The following is a 19,916-nucleotide window of genomic DNA, read 5'->3' as shown; positions in this document are numbered from 1 at the left end:
ATAGCAATTAAAAAGCAATTGGAGGCTTTAGACTCAGCAACACTATGGAAAAGGGAAGCAATGGTGAGAAATGAATTTCAAAGAAATAGTATTAACTCAGCAAAAAAACTGGCAAATTACCTGAAAAACAGGAAGGAAAGACAAAAGGTAAAAAGTATAAAGGCAAATGGGCAAAAAACTCAACAACCCTACAGAAATATTGGAGGCATTCGAGTTTTTTTTTTAACAAAATTATATAAGAAGAGGGATACAGCAGATTTTGTAGAAAATGTAAAAATAACATTGAAGGGGGACGACCAAGCCAAATTAGGAGAGGATATCACAATACAAGAGATAAAGGACATAATTAAAGAACTGAGAAAGGGTAAATCCCCTGGATTAAATGGGTTTACAAGTGAATTTTATAAGGAAATGGTAGATATCTTAGCACCAGAACTCCAAATGGTGTTCAATGAAATTTTAAGGGGGGGGGGAAGCCCCAGACTCATGGAGGCAAACAGAGATAATTGTAATTCTGAAACCACGTAAGGACCCTGAAGAGGAAGGCTCATACAGACCTATAAGTATTCTTAATCAAGACTATAAGATCTTTGCAAAAATTCTGGCAAATAGATTAAAGAAGACTATCCCTAATCTAATAAAAGAAGACCAATATGGAGTTGTAAAGGATAGGAATATAGCCCACCCTGTTAGAAATATAATAAATGTACTGCAACACGGCCAACAAAAAAAGCTAGGCCTTTTAAAATTGGATGTCTACAAAGCTTTTGATACTCTCTCTCAGGAATATCTGTGGCCAGGGCTATTTTTGGGCAGGAACACACAGGAACGGAGTTCCAGCTGGCTCCCACGTTGGCCATGCCCAGCAGGAACTCATTAGCATAATAGGCCACACCCAACAGCAGAAACTCATTTGGATTGGCTACATTAGGGGTGTGTGGCCTAACATGCAAAGAAGTTCCTGCTATAAAAAAAGCCCTGGGTTTTGACAACAAACAAGGTAAACAGAATAAGAAGCAAAAGGTGGGTGTGGCTGGATGACCACACTTCTGGTAACATGGGGTGTGGCCTAATATGCTAATGTGATGTGCTATCAGGGTGTGGCCTAATATGCTAATGAGCTTCTACTGTTGGGTGTGGCCTATTATGCTAATGAGTTCCTGCTGGGCTTTTTCTACAAAAAAGCCCTATCTGTGGCAGATTATGAGGAAATACGGGATAAGAGACAATTACATAAGAGCAATTCAAGAGATATACAGAGACGGAACTGCAGTGGTAAAGGTTAACAGTGACCATTCACGAACTTTCCAGATCCAGAGAGGAGTTCGGCAGGGCTGCCCGCTCTCACTACTACTATTTATCACAGCGATAGAACAGCTAGCTGAAAGGATAAGAAACTGTGCCAAGGATAGAAGGTTATAAGGTGAAGAAGGAAGAAATGAAAATTAATCTATTTGCAGGTGACATTATAGTTGTTATGACAAACCCTAAAGAAGCGATAAAAGAAGTAAAAATTATACTAGAGGACTTTAAAGGCTGCTCAGGTCTAAGGGTCAACATGGCTAAATCAGAAATCATGTATCTCAACGTGAATCAAGAGGGGGGGAAAGCAATAAACAAAATTACAAGTATTGGAATGGACACTAAAAAGTTCAAATATTTAGGTATAGTGTTACAAAAGAAGATCGATAGAATTCCGGACGCTAACTGCAACATATGGAGGAAAATAGAGAATGAAATGAGTAAGTGGAAAAATAAAACTTTAGGCATATCTGCTAGAATAAGGACCATTAAAATGTTCTGGGTCCCTAAATTAATATATCTATTTCAGTCGATACCATTAGGAATTCATAGTAAAAGGCTAGAACAATGGAATAGAGTGATTAGAGAGTGGATATTTGGCAGCAAAAAATGTAGAATTCAAAAAAGGTTGGTACATGGCCACAAAACGGAGTTGGGTTGGGGGGTCCCCGAGTTGAATAGCTATTATGAAGCTTTCCAAATAAAGTCGTTATTAGAGATAGGTGAAGGCAATGGGCAGAAATGGGTCAGATCAACAACAACACAGGACGCTTTGGAATATTCTCCAAAGTTAAAAAAAAGACCTTAAATCAATTAAAGGCCCCAGATACTCAGCATTAGAATCTTGGAGTAAGTGGCAGACAATATGGTTAAGGAGAAACTCAAGGTGGGCACCGCTGGAGTCCATGTATAGCGAAATAAGAGAAAACAAATGGTGGCATTTGTTAAGATCCAAAGGCTACTATAGGTTGGGAGATATGTTTAGAGGAGGTAACCTAAAACCGCTACATGAGATAATAGAAGGGGTAGGCAACCAACATTGGTTAAAAATAACAGGTCTCTATAGTATGGCTAAAACAATCAATGAAAAAGAGAAAATTTGGATAGAGGAACCAATAGAAGCAATATATAAAGCAAAAATCAAAACAAGGACTAGCAGGGAAAATCTATAGGAAAATGATAACAAATAAAGAAAAGACAATATCTTACCTACAAAAAACTTGGACCAAAGAAGGCCACATATCAGAAAATACGGCAGGTAAAATAATGGAGGGAATAGAGGAAATTAAAGTGATTAAATTTAATGAAATGGAGCACAAATTCTTTACAAAATGGTATAAAACACCAGCGCACTAGCAAATATGTTCCCAGGAACGAGCCCCAGGTGTTGGCATTGTAAACAATACAAGGGATGGTTTTCCCATATGTGGTGGGAATGCCCAGAGGTTAGTGCTTTCTGGATAAAAATATTAAAAATCATAAGGAGAATCAAGCTATATTTAGAGCTATGATACTAGCAAGCAAAGCAGTGATTGCTCTAGGCTGGAAGGACAAGAGTAAGTGGACAGTAGAAAGCAGGCATAATTATTTGTTTGATTTCATACAGTCGGATATCATTGAGAAGCTGAACCGGAAGACCACATGGGAAGACAAGACCACAGAAATCAGGAAGAAATGGAAGACATACCTAGAGTGGTTACCATCAGAAGGGAGAAAAGACATTCAGTGCAAGATTTGGACTTTGTGCCCGTGGCTGCGAACAAAGGACTAATGCATGGGAACAGCAGAGGGGGGAGGAGGGAGGGAGGAGGGGTATAAACTGTCATGTAAAGTACGGGTTAAACGACAATATGTAATACATACCAAAAACTACATTAAAAAAAAGAATTGTAATCTGCTGTAATTATTACTGTAGGTATTACCTGCTTCTACTGCACTGTCCCATATCTTGTAATCCACTTTCATTTTGTTTACAGTCTATCTTGCATTAGATAGATTGTTTGCATTGTTCTCTAATTTTATAATCCTAAACCAATGAACAGTGCAAATGGACATCTTCTGTTGTATGTCTGCACTGTTTTATATCTTGTAATCTGTCTCAAGTTTCAACAAGAAAGGCGGACTATAAATAAAATAAAAAGGAAATGTTGCTAATACAGAGATGTCTTTTAAAATGAAAATCAGTGAGGCAGGGCTGGAAATGTCCTGTTTTCAAATTTACAATATACTACAAGGTAGAAATGCACACTGTGAGATATACGGGACAGCTGCCAAAATGGTATCCTTCTGTTAGATTATCTCTCTTTCTCTCCCTCCTTCAACAGATAATAACATTTATTCCATGCTGTGACAATGAAGAGCTTCCCAGTTCACAGACCCAATAACATCAGCATGGAGTGAAGCTTGAAGAGGACCTACCTGTTTAATTTTTACAGCACTGGCATCAATACTGGCAGACTGAACCATGATTCGTGGGACAGACTATAGGGAAGAGGAAAAAGAGAGAGAGACATATACCCCAAGGCATTAAGTTTTGAAAGACTCACGTAAATGGCTTTCAAAGAACCAAATTGCCAGCCCATGTGATTAGACCAGATGTAGACAAAATGTTACCGCTCCACTGAACCCCTCTTTCTGTTAGTGCATTCACATTGTCACTGCAAGTAACGTGAAGATTTATGGTTATGTGAGTGTCACCAACTTCTAGTCCACATGGTACCACTGCTGATGCGACATCATTTCCTCACCTGTTCCCCAGGGTGACTTTCCCCTTAAGGTCCCTTTCAATGGAAGCTGCCCTGCAGTGTCAGAGGTGGGCAGGAAGGAGGATTTCTCCCTCTACAACAATGTCCTGAACCTTCCTCTGTGCTGTCAGATGCATCTCATTTAGCTTGTCCACATAAAACTTTATAAGAACAAGAATGTCTGTGTCCACCTAGGTAGCCCCAGCCCTCTATCTATACAATCCCATCCCAAGTTTCCATTTTTAATCACGCTAGAGTGAGAGACAGAAGCTGGGAACCAGCCACAAATATCACATGTAAATTTATTCCTCGGGGGGCCAAGCACTTGTCATTCCCCTCTCCCTTCTGCTGCACTTTCCTCAAAACAGTAATGCGGTTGCTCTCGAACAGTAAAGAGGAGGCACAATCCAGCACACCCTCTCTGATGATATTTTCCCAGGCTGGTTCTACACCCGTGTGTGCGCGCTTGCATACATATGTTTAAAAGGGGGGGAAATCTCGAGTTTTTCTGTCTGTCAGCTGGTATGGCTATCTATCAGCTGTTTGTACTGTCTCTCTTTCTCTCTGGCCTCCTGTCTCTTTCTCTCTGGCCTCCTGCTTCAAAATGTCCAAGCATGTCGTCTCTTCTCTTTCCTTCACTGACATTCAAGTGCCCTGAAGCCTTTCTGACTCCCAGAGACTCAGAAGCACTAGAATTTAAATAGTTTCCTTAACAAAATACCAGGATAGCCTTCTCCTCCCAACACACACACACACACCGCTCCTTCGGAGAGGATGACAGATACCTTAATTTATTTTTTTACCTTTGCGAGCCAATTTGACAGAAAAAAGAGAGGCAGGGAGAAAAAAATAGCAATTATTAAAAGTGCCAATTAAATAACTTTGCTGTTGACAGCAAACAGATGGGGAAGAGAACACCCTCGCTGGGTGGTAGAGTATAGAAACAAATGTCTGGTAAGAGGCAGAGCTGAAGCAAAATCCACAACACATGGCTACAAATACCCACAGTCGAGAACACACAGCTGTGGGTGGAAAAAACAAACATAAAACCCTTTGGCTCCTGAAGTGAGATTCTATACTTATCTGTGCCATGGCAAAGGTCACAGGGAGGGATATCTTCCAACATTACACATATTCCATATAACATCCCACATTATATTTGGGGACGGAGAATCACAGCAAAGTGCATAGCTGGTGTTTTCACTTTTTCAAGTGCATCTGGGTATGTCATGGTAGCTGTTAGAGACAAACTCGCTTAATAAGAATTACTTCTCCCTAGAGAATCTTGGGAACTCCTGTTTGGGAAACAGAAGAAGTATGGAGGACCAACGGTCTCCTCAGCACCCCTGCCAAACTACAGTTCTAGGATTCTTTGTTGCAATATGGAGATGGTAATATAAGATTACCTTACAGCGCTATAACAAAGATAGGCAGTGAACGTTAAAAAAATAAACTGCATGATACAAAGACTAATTGCATTTATTATTATCTCGGGGAAAACACCCCTGCAGATCCAAAAGTGTTTTGTGACACAGGGGATGATAATGCACCAATTCTTCCCATATATCAACAAGAAATGTAGCCAAGATTTTGAATCTATTGGCAATCACCTCTTATTGGCATCCATTTGACCATACCAGGGACTTCAGGAACCTCGTGGGCTAAGGGACAGCCTGATAAATTACCTGGGACAGCTTCCAATCAGATCTCAGAGCTCTCTTCAAGCACAGAAGAACACTTAAGTGTGCGACATTGGCCCTGCATCTGGAAGGCAGTATAAAGCCACTGGAATGGCCAGGCCTGGAACCAAAAATAGCAGCCTGGCTTTATGCCTTTGCTCAGTCAACAGCTCCATTTCAGACAAATTCTAATAAGGCTGAAACATGCCCATTTAGGGTCTGAATGCTGCACTGACTATCCATGCTTCAGGCCTGGACTCAACACCTGGATTACTGCTGGGGCAGGGGAGGAATGGATAGACATGGAAATATTGCAGTTCTGGTTGCATTTTAATTGCTGTAGTTTTCTAGTAACATTGCAATTTCAGAATATTTCTGTAGATATTGAGCAAAACAAAAACTGTGTGTCATTATAAGGGTTAATCCTACACTGTAAACATAGGGAATACGGACAAGAATGAATAAGAATGGAAATAGGAAATAGGGAGGGGAAAATAAGAGTGCCCCCCCCCCCCAGTCCTTGCAAGATCCTCACTTGTTAAGATGTAGGATTTACTACCATTAACAAACTGTGGTGATCTCTAGCTTCGATGGCTTTAAAGAAAGGGTTCTGTGGATTTACAGCAGGACATTTCACAGCAAATAAGCTTTCCGTTAAATGGAACCACCAGGATCACAGAGTATCTTTGGATATCAGAAGCTGGTGGAAAACAATAAGGGATGCTCATTAGATTCATGCGCTTGTTGTGAATTCTCAGAGGCACACAGCTGGCCACTGTCAGGATCTGAATAGATCTGTGGTCCAAGACCCAGTGAGGCCATTTTCATGTTAATGTTTATGTTAATAGAGATCCTGTGCTCATACCTTTCAAACTCTGCTGAGAAGGAAGAGTGAGGATCGGCTGCGCTTGGATTGTTCTGCAATTGCATTAGCAAGTTCCAGACTGCCTTTACCTCAGAGGCACCAAACATATTCAACGACTATTAAAAGCAGGATGTCAGAAATATGAGAAGCATTTGGTGATGAAACTGGAGGCTCCAATCAACTCCACTGGAATCACTAAGCACACTTATGATACTGAAGGCAATATGTAAGAGCTGTGTTGGATGAATGGTTTCTAAATCAAATCTTTTAAAAAACAGGAAGCTACAAGATGCCAAACCATTTTCATTGTGATGAAGCAGAGAAGTCCCTTTTAGCCCGATTACTTCACAGCCCACAAATCTCTGTAACCATTTTTGTGCTGCCAAGTAAACTTTGTTTATCTGGACAGGCTTCATTAAACTGCAGTCTATTAATTTCATGCTTTGGTTCCTAATTGAATGTCAGAAGGTCAACAACAGCACATTTGTCAGATGCACTCACATTTTGTAACTGCATCCCCAAACACAACCAGATAGACCCATGTTCAGACGCAGAAACTCACAAACTGACCTCAAGGTACCTTCTGAAGAGGCAAACTGTCAATTTGGTAATACGCTAATGGGGGGGGGGGAGAACTATAATCTTAGATCCCAGCCAAAACACAAACCATTAATATTATCTAAACCCCATTACAGTCAAAACCATTATTACTATGTATTACTCCCAATATATTCAATGAAATTGACAAGCTGTCACTGTCATATACATTGTATAAAACATTCAATGACAGTTCCAAATCTTTCTGCTATAATAAATCAGTTTATCATCAATACTGCCTAAAACAGAACTTATGTGAGAATAAGAACGTAGAATTCAGCTTCCTAAGAATCTTTGCCTTAATTTCTTCTTTGGTTTTTTTTAAAAGCAAGTTTCTAGCCCTTAAGAAGATGGTGTCTGCTGAAATTGCAGGTGCAAGTCTAGAATGGGGGAAGGAGTTCCCTTAGATGGGGAAGGGCCGCTGCTCAGAGGCAGAGCACATGCTTTGCATGCAGAAGGTCTCAGTAAAAGGACCCCCAGCCCCCCGATTGCTGGAAGTGGGACTTTTCTCTCTCTGCCTTGGAAGAGTCTGTGTCTGTCCTAATAGGTAATGCATTGCATTATCTATTATCAGTATTGTCTATGAGGCAGCCTTAGGCTGTTCAGGAGCCCCAGCCTGGCAAAATACAGCTGCCAGATGACTAACATGGGCTTCTAGGTCTTGATCTTGTTTTGTCAGTAGGTAAAAAGGCCTCCACTGGCTACCAATCTGTTCTCAAGAACAACTGAAAAGTGCTACTTGTTTACCTTTGGAGCTCGCCTGGAACAATGGTTCTCTTAAATGAGTGCATGCACCTACACGATGCCACCCACCCACATGCTGTCCGAGTATGCCCCTCACTTTTGCAGGACGGGCAGGTGGCCACACTGAAGAGGCCTCTTTGTGGCTGGCACCCAGACAGCGCAGTTCCTTCCTTGGCATTGCCCAGGTAGGTGCCTTCTCTAGAAGTCCTCTGACAGCCATTTAAGACAATTCCCCCCCCATCCACGCTTATGGCTGACATCTGATTGATTCTTCTACTGCCTCTCCCTGTGAACAATTGCTGGTTTTAAAACGGGTTTTATTAGGGTTGTTTAAAAGAGTTGGTAAGTCACCTTGGGGATCTCCACTGGCGGAAAAGCAAGAACAGACATTTATTAATAAGAAAATAAATAAAAAGGTCTAGAAGGAATGATAGTCTGACTCAGTATATAGAGCTTCATAAAGACATTTCTCTTGGTGAATCTGTGTTGAATAAATCTCCAGTTGAAGAAAAAGCCAAGAGGATCTTTGGCAATTTGCTCTAGCAGCCAGAGACAGCAGGACCAGAGGAGAGCTAATCCCACAGATTAGAGGGGCAGGACTGAGGCTTCAAGGATAACCCACACACTCTGGTTCCTTCCCTCTCCCGCACCATTTAAAATCACTGTTATTGTGAAGCAGACTATGCTGATAAATTCGTGACTTGGGCCCGAGGCTCAAGTGCATTCCAAAGGTCCTAGACTTAATCGCTGGCATTTCCATTTAAAGGTTGTTGGGTAGCAGGTGTTCCGAAATACCTGTCTCTGCCCACACCCTGGAAAGAGCCACTGCCAGTCAATAGATAATGCTAATCTAAATAAGACTGCAGAGCCTCTATAAGGCAAATTCATGTAGGTAATACATCAACTTCTGACACTCTAAATATTGTCGCCAGAGGCAGAACCAAAGCCAAAGTCAATTACGAACAAGATCTTGTGTGAACAAGATCTTGGAGTAAGGGTGGACCGAAAATTAAATATGAGCAGCCAGTGTGATGCAGCAACATAAAAGGCTAATGCAATCTTGGGGTGTATCAACAGAGGCATAACACCCAAATCACAAGAGGAGGTGGGGGACACACACGATTGCTCTCTTTAAGTATTTGAAGGGCTGTCACTTAGAGGAGGGCAGGGAGCTGTTCCTGTTGGCAGCAGAGGAGAGGACTCACAATAACAGGTTTAAATTAAGGGCGGGAGGGTACCGGCTGGATATTAGGAAAAACTTTTTTACAGTAAGAGTTGTGCAACAGTGGAATCAGCTGCCTAGGGATGTGATGATTTCTTCCTCACTGGCAGTCTTTAAGCAGCGGATGGACAAACACTTGTCAGGGATGCTCTAGGCTGATCCTGCACTGAGCAGGGGGTTGGACTGGATGGCCCCTTCCGACTCTGTGATTCTATGATTCTAAGAATGTAGGGACACGTTCAGCCTTCTCTTCAGGGTAGTAAATTAAAATAATACATTTGTCTTGATGAGCAAAAACAAGAAACACTTGATCTTGGCATGCAGCACTACTGGGGAAAACCAAATGGGTTAAAAAGGCAGGTGCTTCACCATTCACACGGCACTCTCATTTGAAATATTCAGCAGCATCAGTCCAACAATTTGATTTCTTCAATTTAAGCAGCGCATAAACAGCTTAATCAGAAATCCATCTTTTAGATACATAAAGTAGATTCATCGGAAGCCAATCTGCTAGTTACACGAAGATTCCTATCATGCCAAATTAATTCAATCTGACTAATTAGAGAGCAGGAAGTTCTTTCAATTATTTTATGTACCTTCTGAGAAACACTCTTGAATACGAGAGCAGACTTCATTAATTGTGGTTTTCTTATCCTGAGATTATTTTTTTTGAACTCATTCTGGAAAGTCGAAGGTTTTGTTAACACTACAGCCATCACAGCATTGGAGTTCAGAAACCAGTGGGTGACAAGTGGAACACCAAACTGGTAAGGAGATGATATTCCTTGCAAAGAGAGAACACGTATCCATTTTTGCACCACACACAAAGAGAACTCGATCCATCCTCTTCAGCCGTATATCTAGCTAAGCAAATCTAGGAATCTCCACACAACTCCTTGGTGCCTTCAGCACATTTCCTCCATCTTGGATGCCCTGCTGAGGCCCAACCCTACCTCACCCCCCTCTGCCCAATACTTAATGCCAGGCAAATTCATGTGGGGTGGGGACCCCCATGCTGAGGCACCACAATAGAGAAGGCCCTGTCCCTATAGTAACCCATTTCACTACAGAAGGCAAGAGCCCCCTTAACCACACCACCTTGATCCTACCCTCTTCCCAGTTTCTAGTTGCCACCTCTCCTGCCATTGCCTCTCTTTACCACATAATCAATCTAACTTTCTTTATCTAATACACGTTAGTACTCCTCTCCTCTAAGGGGCTCAGGCGACTGGGCACGGCTCTCTCCTTCTCCACGTCATCCTCACAACCAAACCCCTGAGAGGCAGGTAAGGCTGAGAGAACGTGACTGGCCCAAAGTCACTCAGCGAGTGGCAGTTTGAACCTAGGTCCTCTAGTCTGAGCCTCTAGCCACTACATCATCCTTCTCTCTCGCTACTGCATTCAAATATGCCACTATCTTCTCCCTTTCTCAAAACACTTATCTTGACCTATCCTTTCTTTTCCATTATCATCTGATTTAGTTTTTCCCTTTTGCCCACAAAAGAAAGCACTACTTACTCCTGATGTCTCAACTCCCTCCAGATCCTCATTTGGATGCCTTTACTCCACAGAAACTTGAGAAGATGTTGAAGAGTATGGCAAATAAACCTTTTAAATAAATAAAACGGCCCTTACCAACATTTTATTGCCTCACTGCCAGATCTAAAGGCCTCTAACCTCTGTCCTCAGCCTCCTGCCTCTGACACTGTTGAGCCCTCTTTCCAGTTTAGTTCAAATCACAAACTAGGATTGTGGGAGCCTGTTCTCTGATGGTCCTCTTCCTACATACATGACCATTCATTCAATTATGTGTGTGAGTGAGAGAGAGTGTGTGAGGGGTGTGTGTCTTTTTCTCCCTCTATCGGTGTTTCTTTCTGTTCTCTCTGCACATTATCCCTGGACAACATCAGTCTCATGGCTTTCATTACTATCTGTATGATGATGATAACTCCAAGGATCTCCTTTCAAGCCCCTCCTCAAAGCCCACATATTCCACTGGCACCAAAAGGAAGCCTAAGCATGTTTAATTGGGACGGCTGCATATTTTTCCTCTGTTCACCCCCCTGCCTCCACTTCCTGGGTCTCCCTTATGTCAACTCATATTCCTGTACCCAGGTAAAGCACCATGCACATTGATAGCACTACATGAATAATAAAGCTATGTCCTTAACATTCTGAATAATTCAAAATAATATGCCTTAAAATTCTACATAAAATGGAATTCTATGGTAAGGAGTAAGGACATTTCATAAACACATATACAACTTGCTTATTTTCAAATTTTATATTGCTTTTGGTAGTCACAGCATCAAAAAGATACGGAGGGCACAATTCCTAGCCTCTGGAAACTTTGTTCAGCTTCTCTCTCCTGCTTATCTGGCTGCTGTGAAGGATGAGGTCACACAGGAGTTATGTAGGCCTATTTGTTGCCAGAGGCGTTGCCTTTTACTTTTGGGTTGCCCCAATAGCAAGGGCACCCCACTTCTATCCTGACCCAGAGACCCACAAAACTCAGGCTAAGGTTCTGAAACACAGAGCTAGCCACAGTTCTGAAAAAGAGGTCTCCATTTTCAGATAACAGGCAAACTCAGAGCAAGCCCCCCCCCCCGCAGCAGAGATTATGGAATGACAATGAGTTCTAGCAGGTAAGTATCTACATTTCTAAAGTCTATTCAAATAGTCCTCTCCAGTACCTCCCTCAGCCCTCTTTTGTGGCACCTCATGTCTATGTGTGAAGCCTTTGTTCTTCCTTGCTCTGTCCCTCAAGATATTGGGATAAACCAATCAAGCATTCAAATTATTAATGATCCTTCCTGACGCTAATCAGGGACTGTCTCCCACCTTTTGTTTACCCTGGCAAGGACCATTAGTGGTCAAATAATCCATTCAACTAGCCACCCAGCACCTGGCTTCTATTTTTAAATCCAAACCCTGCCTCTCTGGAAGCTCATTGGTCACATCTAGGCCTTCCCATCTTGATGCCACACACCCCTGGGACTCATCACTGGTCCAGGAAATCTATTGTTCTCACCTGAGACCAGCCCCCAGGGCCGCCCATTGGTCTGCATTGTCTTCCAATGGGTGTATCCCAGCGTAAACATGGCCTCAGACTGTGTGTTTTCTGCCATAATCCAAAATGGCAGTCCACCCCTAAACTCTCTGAGTTTAGGCCACAATCCATGGACCTCTGCACATCTGGACAGGTTGTATAACCCCTCTATAAACTATCAATCACCTCTGCTTCCTTAGTTCTATATTGTATGTGTGTGTGAGTGTTTGAATATTGTTTGTACGTTTAGTAAAGAAATCATTATTTTAGCCACCCAGTTTCCATGTCTATTCCTGGGTTCTTGGGAATTCTAACTCTGGTATGCACAGGTCAGATCCTACAGATAAGCCAATTGCATATTAATAATTATAATTCCCCATCTTTATTAAATAATAGAGCAATTTGGCTAACATAGTCAGAATGCACACAGAACTCAGGACCAAGATAATTTATAAATATCAATAGCGCTGAACACTGTTGTACAGGGGACAGCTGTGATTTTTTTTTTAAAAAAAACACCCTTTTCCAATCTGCTATCATCCTGATCAATTAAGACACTGTTCCAATCAATTAACTGGACGTAACTATCAATTAATGCTTTCAGCCCTGCTGAATTCTTTACTGTCTCAGCAGAAGTCAGCAAGACTGAGCACTCTCCTTGGCCATTAGGTCACTTCCTGAACCCTACTAAATACGACACTAATAGACAGAGTTTATATTTCTTTTGATCCAGTTCAGCACTATCGGCTTTAAAACATGATTTTCAAAAATGTCTGCTTTCAGGGATCTACTTCCACGTTCGTGTCACCTGAAGAAATGCATCATATCAGCTACAGAACCACTGCATGTGGCAGAGGGTTTGGGGGCAGGTTTTAGGGTGATACATGTTGGGCATCACCATTACCCCCACATACGCCAACAGCATAACCAATACTTTTTGAGACCCTCGATTGTCGGGGAAGGATGAGATGTAGTAGACAAGCTCTCTCATTACTGTTCTTACTGAAGAACCCCTGATAAACTTCTGAGGACCCTTGCATATCTGCTGCCCTCCACTGTGGTTTCCTGGAGCACAGCTTGAAAACTCTGGGGAGGGGTTAGGGCACAAAGGTAGAGCACTTGGTTTGGGGGCAGAAAGTCTCGGGTTCAATCCCTGGTTCATTCCAGTTAATAGAGTTGTGTCAGTTAGCAGGTGTTAGGACAAGACCTTCGTCTGCCAGCATCTCTTGAGATCTTCTGCCACTCAGAGTAAACAATATTAGCTAGATGGACCAATGGGCTGAGTTGTTACGAAGCGGCTTCAATTCTTTGCCACTCGTCTGTAAATTTCCATGGCAAGCCTTTGCTAGTAACCTCCCTTTATTTTGAAGCCTACTAAATAAAAGGAATTACTGAAACTTGAGCAATGGTTTACACTTGCTTGTATTTATTGTTTCGTTAAGTACAGAGACTTGCAAACGTATCTCGCTTCCCTCAAAAAGCCTGAGCCAATTTACATTTCCTTATACCTTCTCAGAACTTAGTTGGTCTATCCCAAAGTCATTTTTTTAAAATCCAGTCTGAATTCCTTCCTGATTTGCTTTCTAGCAAACAATCGTAGATTTTTACGACACCCAAGCACATCCCGGTAACTGGTGCTCGGTACTGTGAGGAAAGCCATCGCTTCCTTTCATAGCAATAAAATTTCTTGGCAAGGGCCACACTAGTATCACTTTGTCCTTTTACAGCTCCATTTTATAGCTGGCATTCTGCTGCACTGATTACAATTACACTTCCGCCAACTTGTAAGCATGACCTAACCAACTCTCCACATCAAGATGCATTCAAGTTAGGGGCTTGCATATACGAATACATGACTCTACCTTATGCTGAATCGGACCATTTGGTCCGTCAAGGTCAGTATTGTCTACTCAGACTGGCAGCGGCTCTCCGGCAGAGGGCTTTCACATTACCTACTGCCAGAGCTTTTAACTGGAGATGCCGGGGATTGAACCTGGGATCTTCTCCATGCCAAGCAGAGGCTCATTGAGCCATGGCCCCTCCCCCAGGCTGGTTTCCCAGCCTCTTCCCCTGACTAACTTTAACTTATCCTTTAACTCTGGATGAAGCAATTTGGATCACACATTCCCTTCCTTTGGTGGATTCTGACATGCACTAGTGCAAAAGAAGGAACAATGTGGCTTGGAACAATAGGAAACCACAGGAGAGACCTTGTGACTCTTACCTAAAAAGAAAGCAGTTGCTCTTGCTAGATCAGAAGCCCATTCCTTCTAAACCCCCCCCCCAACTACTGAAAGGTGCTACCCAGCTGTGGACTATTCTGTACAGTCAGACCCTCCTAAGAACTGCTCTGTTAAGTGGCAAGGGAAGGAAGCAAGGTTGAGGGATGCTGAGGAGCACTGGCAGACTCACAGGTGGGAACGACACCTGCAGCAGCCAAAAAAGAGACTGAGCACATCACCTCTTTCTTCCCACCTCAGCTGTTAGCTCATCAGCACTTTCAATTCTATCAGCCCCCTCCTTCAAAATGTACCTTTGCCATAGAGGCACAATCCCCTGATCTCCTCTTCCCTAGTTCTGTAACACCCTTCTACAGATTTAAGGCATGGCCATAGACTGTGGACAGTTCTGGTTTCCATAGCGTGGGAATGGGTACAGAAACAGGCAATTCTCAATTTTGTTAGAACTCAGCTGCTTGGCTGCAGGAGAAGACAGCGCAGAGCTTCGCAGGCGAGGAGCAATCTGCTCCCGCAGGCACAGCGGATCCCAGCTGGGCTGCCCTCTCCTGACGCCTGCCCTCTCCTGACGCTTCTCCTGCCGCAGGAGAAGCTGGCCCCTCTTCTGTGCTGTGGCTAGCAGATTGCTCCATGTGGCACAGCAACGTCTGGACCTGGCTTCTTCTGCAGTCAGCTCCAAGCCAAGCCGGCGGGAACAGACAACCCCCCCGCCCCCCAAATAGCACAGCTGATCCCCGAGCTGTCTTCTGCAGTCCCTTTAAACTCCCTTTAAACTTTAAAAGGACTGCAGTAGAAGCCCAACAAACCATCTGCTCCTGCCTCTCCACTGTTCTCAGATCCCAAATATATCCAGGATATTCTCGGGATTCCCCCACCCCCCAAGAGAACCTGGATACATTTGGGAAGCCAAAATATACCTGAAAATACCGATAAGGTATTTTTTTCGGCCTGGGTAGATCCGAGTGCACACCCCTAAGCTCAAGATGCCAGGAATCAAACTTGGTACCATTTGCAAGCAAAGCATGTGCCATACCAATAGAGGAAAACAGATTACTTCCCCCCATACAAACGCCCTCCTTTTTTTTGGATCCTGCTCCATACTTCAACCATCTCTCCCACTGAAATATTTGAAGTGCATATTGTGTAGCTACAGCTGGACAGGCTCTCTTCAGTGATGCACTGGAGGGGAAGCTGCCCTTTGGACTAGGAGTTATGCCGGGAACCCCTTGAGGCTGCCTCTAGGTAAATATCTTTGAGCTCGTAGGAAAAAGCTTTACATCAATATTGTACATATTATCAGGTATTATTCACTGTAGATTTAGACGGAGTTAACAGAACTGCCTTCTGTTCAAACTGTAAAACGGTAGCACTATTTAAAGTTATCAATACCCACGTCTGAGTGAATCCCATTTTTCGTTTCTTAAAGAGTGCCAAGTGTTTTCAACTAATGTGATTTACGGTAACATCAGTTCCAGCAACAATGGTAAAATTTATGATGTGCACTTAGTGTTGTTTGTGTATTGCCAAATGGAAAATGAACTTCTATTTTTAAGTCATGATTTTATATGTCTCATCCCTCAGCCTCGTCTTTTCTCTGATGAGCCCAGGGAATCTGGGAGGCAAGGAAGCACCATAGCTCAAGAGGGGGAATGACAAGCTTACTAGCTGGGAGTGTGGAAGGGCTGTAAAGTGTGAAAGGGTACCAGGGACTTCCAGATGGTCAAAGGACAGGCAGTGAGGGCCAGCCCTGTGCAGACAAATCTGACGGAACTCTGGACCTTTATTCTGGAGAAAAGCAGTCCCTTGGGAGTGAGCAAGTAGTGAAGGCGTAAATGCAGACACATTTGACATTATTGAGAAAGAAGTTAAGAAAAGAAACATCCTCCCTTTCTGGAGGAAGGAGAAGCAGGTGTAGGTTCCATCTACAGGAAGACACATTTACCTAGAAGAAGAAGAAGAAGAGATTGGATTTATACCCCGCCCTTCACTTGGAGTCTCAGAGTGGCTTACAAACTCCTTTCCCTTCCCCTCCCCACAACAGACACCCTGTGAGGTGGGTGGGGCTGAGAGAACTCTGACACAAACTGCTCTTTTTCAAGGACAGCTGTGCCAGAGCTTGTGACTGACCCAAGGTCACATCAGCAGGTGCAAGTGGAGGAGTGGGGAATCAAACCTGGGTCTCCCAGATTAGAGTCCGCACACTTAACCACTACACCAAACATACTGCTGAAGTCGAAACAGGCTGGGGGCAGGGATTCCACTCCTGACCTTCGATGGGGCTCCATTAGTGCCAGCGCCGGAGGTTAGGAGCTTGGGAGTGCTCTTGGATGCCTCCTTAATAATGGAGGTCCAGGTAGCAGCCACTGCCAGATCAGCTTTTTACCATTTTCGACTGGTTAGGCAGTTGGTTCCCTTCCTCAAACGTAACAATTTGGCAACAGTGATTCATGCGATGGTCACCTCGAGACTGGACTACTGTAATGCTCTCTACATGGGGCTGCCCTTGTCTCAAATCCGGAAGCTGCAGTTAGTGCAGAATGCGGCGGCCAGGCTGTTGATGGGTATCCCCATGCGGGAGCACATCCAGCTGGTACTGAAAGCACTACACTGGCTGCCAATAGCATACCGGATTCGTTTCAAGGTGCTGGTTTTAACCTTTAAAGCCCTATATGGTCAGGGTCCAGCATACCTGAGGGACCGCCTTTCCCCACACGTTCCCCGGAGAGCACTGCATTTGGCTGGCCCTCCCAGGCCCCAGAGATGTTAGACTGGTGGCAACCAGGGCCAGGGCCTTCTTGGTGGCAGCTCCATCCTGGTGGAATGAGCTCCCGGTAGAGATTAGGGCCCTGCGGGACCTCTTACAGTTCTGCAGGGCCTGCAAGATGGAGCTCTTCCACCAGGCATTCAACTAAGGAGCCGCACTACACACTGGGGAGTGTCCCTGCACCCTGGCTTTCCAGCCTGTAACCTGGGTCCTACCATCAAGGTTCCTAGCCTGTGCTCGCCACATAATAAATGAGAACTGTGCCGCTGTGAAAGTATTGATATCCAACAGGCACCTAAACTATGTTTATAAGAACTGCTGCACTTGTCGATTGAGTATGTTCCAGCATTTTATGTATGTTTTAAATTGTTATTTTAAGTAATTTATAAGCCTATGATAGGTTTTATTGTATCTTATTGTATTTAATTGTATTTTCTGAACTGTTTAAGCCGCCCTGAGCCCGCCTCAGCAGGGAGGGCGGGGTATAAATCAAATTAACAACAACAACAACAACAACACTACTTTAGGAAAACAATAACAAATAATTCCTGAACCTATTGCATTTCTGCCCTGCATTTCTTCTACCATGGAACTCAAGGTGCCTTGCATACAATTCCCAGGAGTCCTGTACAGGTACTGACAAGATATCGACCTGCTTTATTTCAGCCAAGTTGTTGGATCATGTGACCTCCAACCATAAGTGAGCATCTGATCATTTATGCCAAGGTCATTAAACTGCCAAGGATGGGCAAGGATTTGGGAGACCCAGGTTCAAATCCCCACTCTGCCATGGAAGCTTGTTGGCTGATCTTGGGCCCGTCTTACACTCTCAGCCCAACTTATCTCGCAGGGTTGTTGTGAGAATACTACAGAGGAGAAGAGGACGCTTTAAGCTGCTTTGGGTCCCCACTGGGGAGAAAGGCAGGATATAAATGAAATAAATAAATGTAGGTTCCAGGGTATGGTTGGAAGGCACACAAGCCAGTAATGGTGCTGAAGCTAAGCTGATCTAGGTCTGGTCAGTGTGCTGGAAAGGGAATCGCCAGGAACTCTACATATGCTATCTGGAGTTCCATTATGGAAGAAAGATTGGGTGGAAATGCAAATAAATAAACACTGAATCTTAGTCCCTGGAGTACCCAAAGTAGGCTTACCAAACGCCGGCGGGGGAAATCTATTTCCTGGCAGGATGCGTGCCGCGGGGGACGGCTGTGCGCGCTGCACCCGCCGTCGCCAGGATGTGACGCTCCGCGTTACTCTGGCAACGGGACCCCAAACAGCCCCGTTGCCAGAGTAACGCGGAGCGTCACATCCTGGCGACGGCGGGTGCAGCGCGCACAGCCGTCCCCGCGGCACGCATCCTGCCAGGAAATAGATTTCCCCCGCCGGCGTTTGGTAAGCCTAACCCAAAGGCAGAAATGAACCTGTTGGTAGGACCCTTTAGGGCTGAAAGAGTGCAGGGGACTTGATAAACCGTTAGGATTAACAAGGATGCAAAGCCCTGCAGACTTTGTTCAGTGGGCTTACTGCCAACACAATTGGCACACAAAGATGGCAGAATCCAGTGACCCTTTGACAAGTGGAGCCCAATGAGGGGGCTCAACTACACAACATGGGGAGCTGATCACGGCTACAAACAGATGCTGGAGCATCTGTAACGTTAGCCATGGTGAGGAAAATGAAACCCTCACCTCAAGGGCTTAAAAAAATACTGTGGTGTGATCAAAAAAATATGTCCAACACACATGGAGAAACAGTTAGATGAGGGGTGTAAGGGGTTTTAAGACCACTGTTTAAAAGGCCCAAAGACAGGTCACCAACACTACTCAAAACAGCAGTATATGAATCTGGATTACAATCATTTTGCCGTTAACAACAACTGCATCATTTATAAGTACAGATATTAAAGGTTAAAGACCACAGATGAGATGGGTGCCTTTAAAATAGAAGCCTAAGACTGTTTGGAAGCTTTGGCTGGTTCAGAATGCAGCAACTAGACTGTTCTCAGGTATGAATTCTTTGGAACAAATTTCACCAGTAGTAAAAGCACCACACTGGTTGCCTATTAAATCCCTGGCCTTATTCAAAGCGCAGGCTATTACTCTTAAAACCCTAAATGGCTTGGGACCAGGGACTTAAAGAACTATTTATTCCCACCTTGTGGGTCTACCTGAAAATTCAGGACATCTGCTAAGGCTCTTCCCCACCCACTGAAGGTTTGCTAAGTCTCTTCCCCACCTGCGGAAGTGAACATAAGAACAACCCTGCTGGGTCAGACCAGTGGTCCAAGTGGGGTGGGTGGCTTTTTTTTTTGTGGTAGCCAGGCCCATAGCTATGATGGGGCTTTTGACAGCTCTGCCCCCATTCTTAAAGGCACAGCCCCACAAGAATTCCTCCTGTAAATTTATTTATTTATTTATTAGATGTATATCCCACCCGCTAATGGGCGGCGGCTTACAAATAAGGGCAACATGTGCCAAATAAAACATTAAAAACAGCATAAAATCAACCATATTTAACAGAAATAAAGTGCTCAATGATGTTACCAATTTGATCAAATCAGTCAAATCAGATGGTGACCTATAGATGTACCCAAAAGCCTGCTTCAACAGCCCCGACCCCATCGCAATACTTTAGCGAGATCTTTATACTGGGCCATCCCATCCCATGCTTTTTTCAATCATTTTAAAACATTTTTAAAGGCGTGCACTCC

The 19,916-nt window shown here is 43.8% G+C and overlaps 1 protein-coding gene across 1 annotated transcript in view; it reads right to left on the bottom strand.

Moving 5' to 3' along the window:
- KIF13B (kinesin family member 13B) overlaps nucleotides 1–19,916 on the bottom strand; it is a 195,181-nt gene that overhangs the window by 16,757 nt on the left and 158,508 nt on the right. The window contains exon 38 of the mRNA XM_015406436.1: nucleotides 3,721–3,783. Within this exon, the coding sequence (XP_015261922.1) occupies nucleotides 3,721–3,783 (63 nt within the window). The remainder of the gene's footprint in view (nucleotides 1–3,720; nucleotides 3,784–19,916) is intronic.

The sequence above is a fragment of the Gekko japonicus genome, unplaced genomic scaffold, assembly GCF_001447785.1.
Source record: "Gekko japonicus isolate JY-2015 unplaced genomic scaffold, Gekko_japonicus_V1.1 scaffold7, whole genome shotgun sequence".
Classification (NCBI taxonomy): Eukaryota; Metazoa; Chordata; class Lepidosauria; order Squamata; family Gekkonidae; genus Gekko; species Gekko japonicus.
This window is presented reverse-complemented; position numbering and strand designations above follow the sequence as displayed.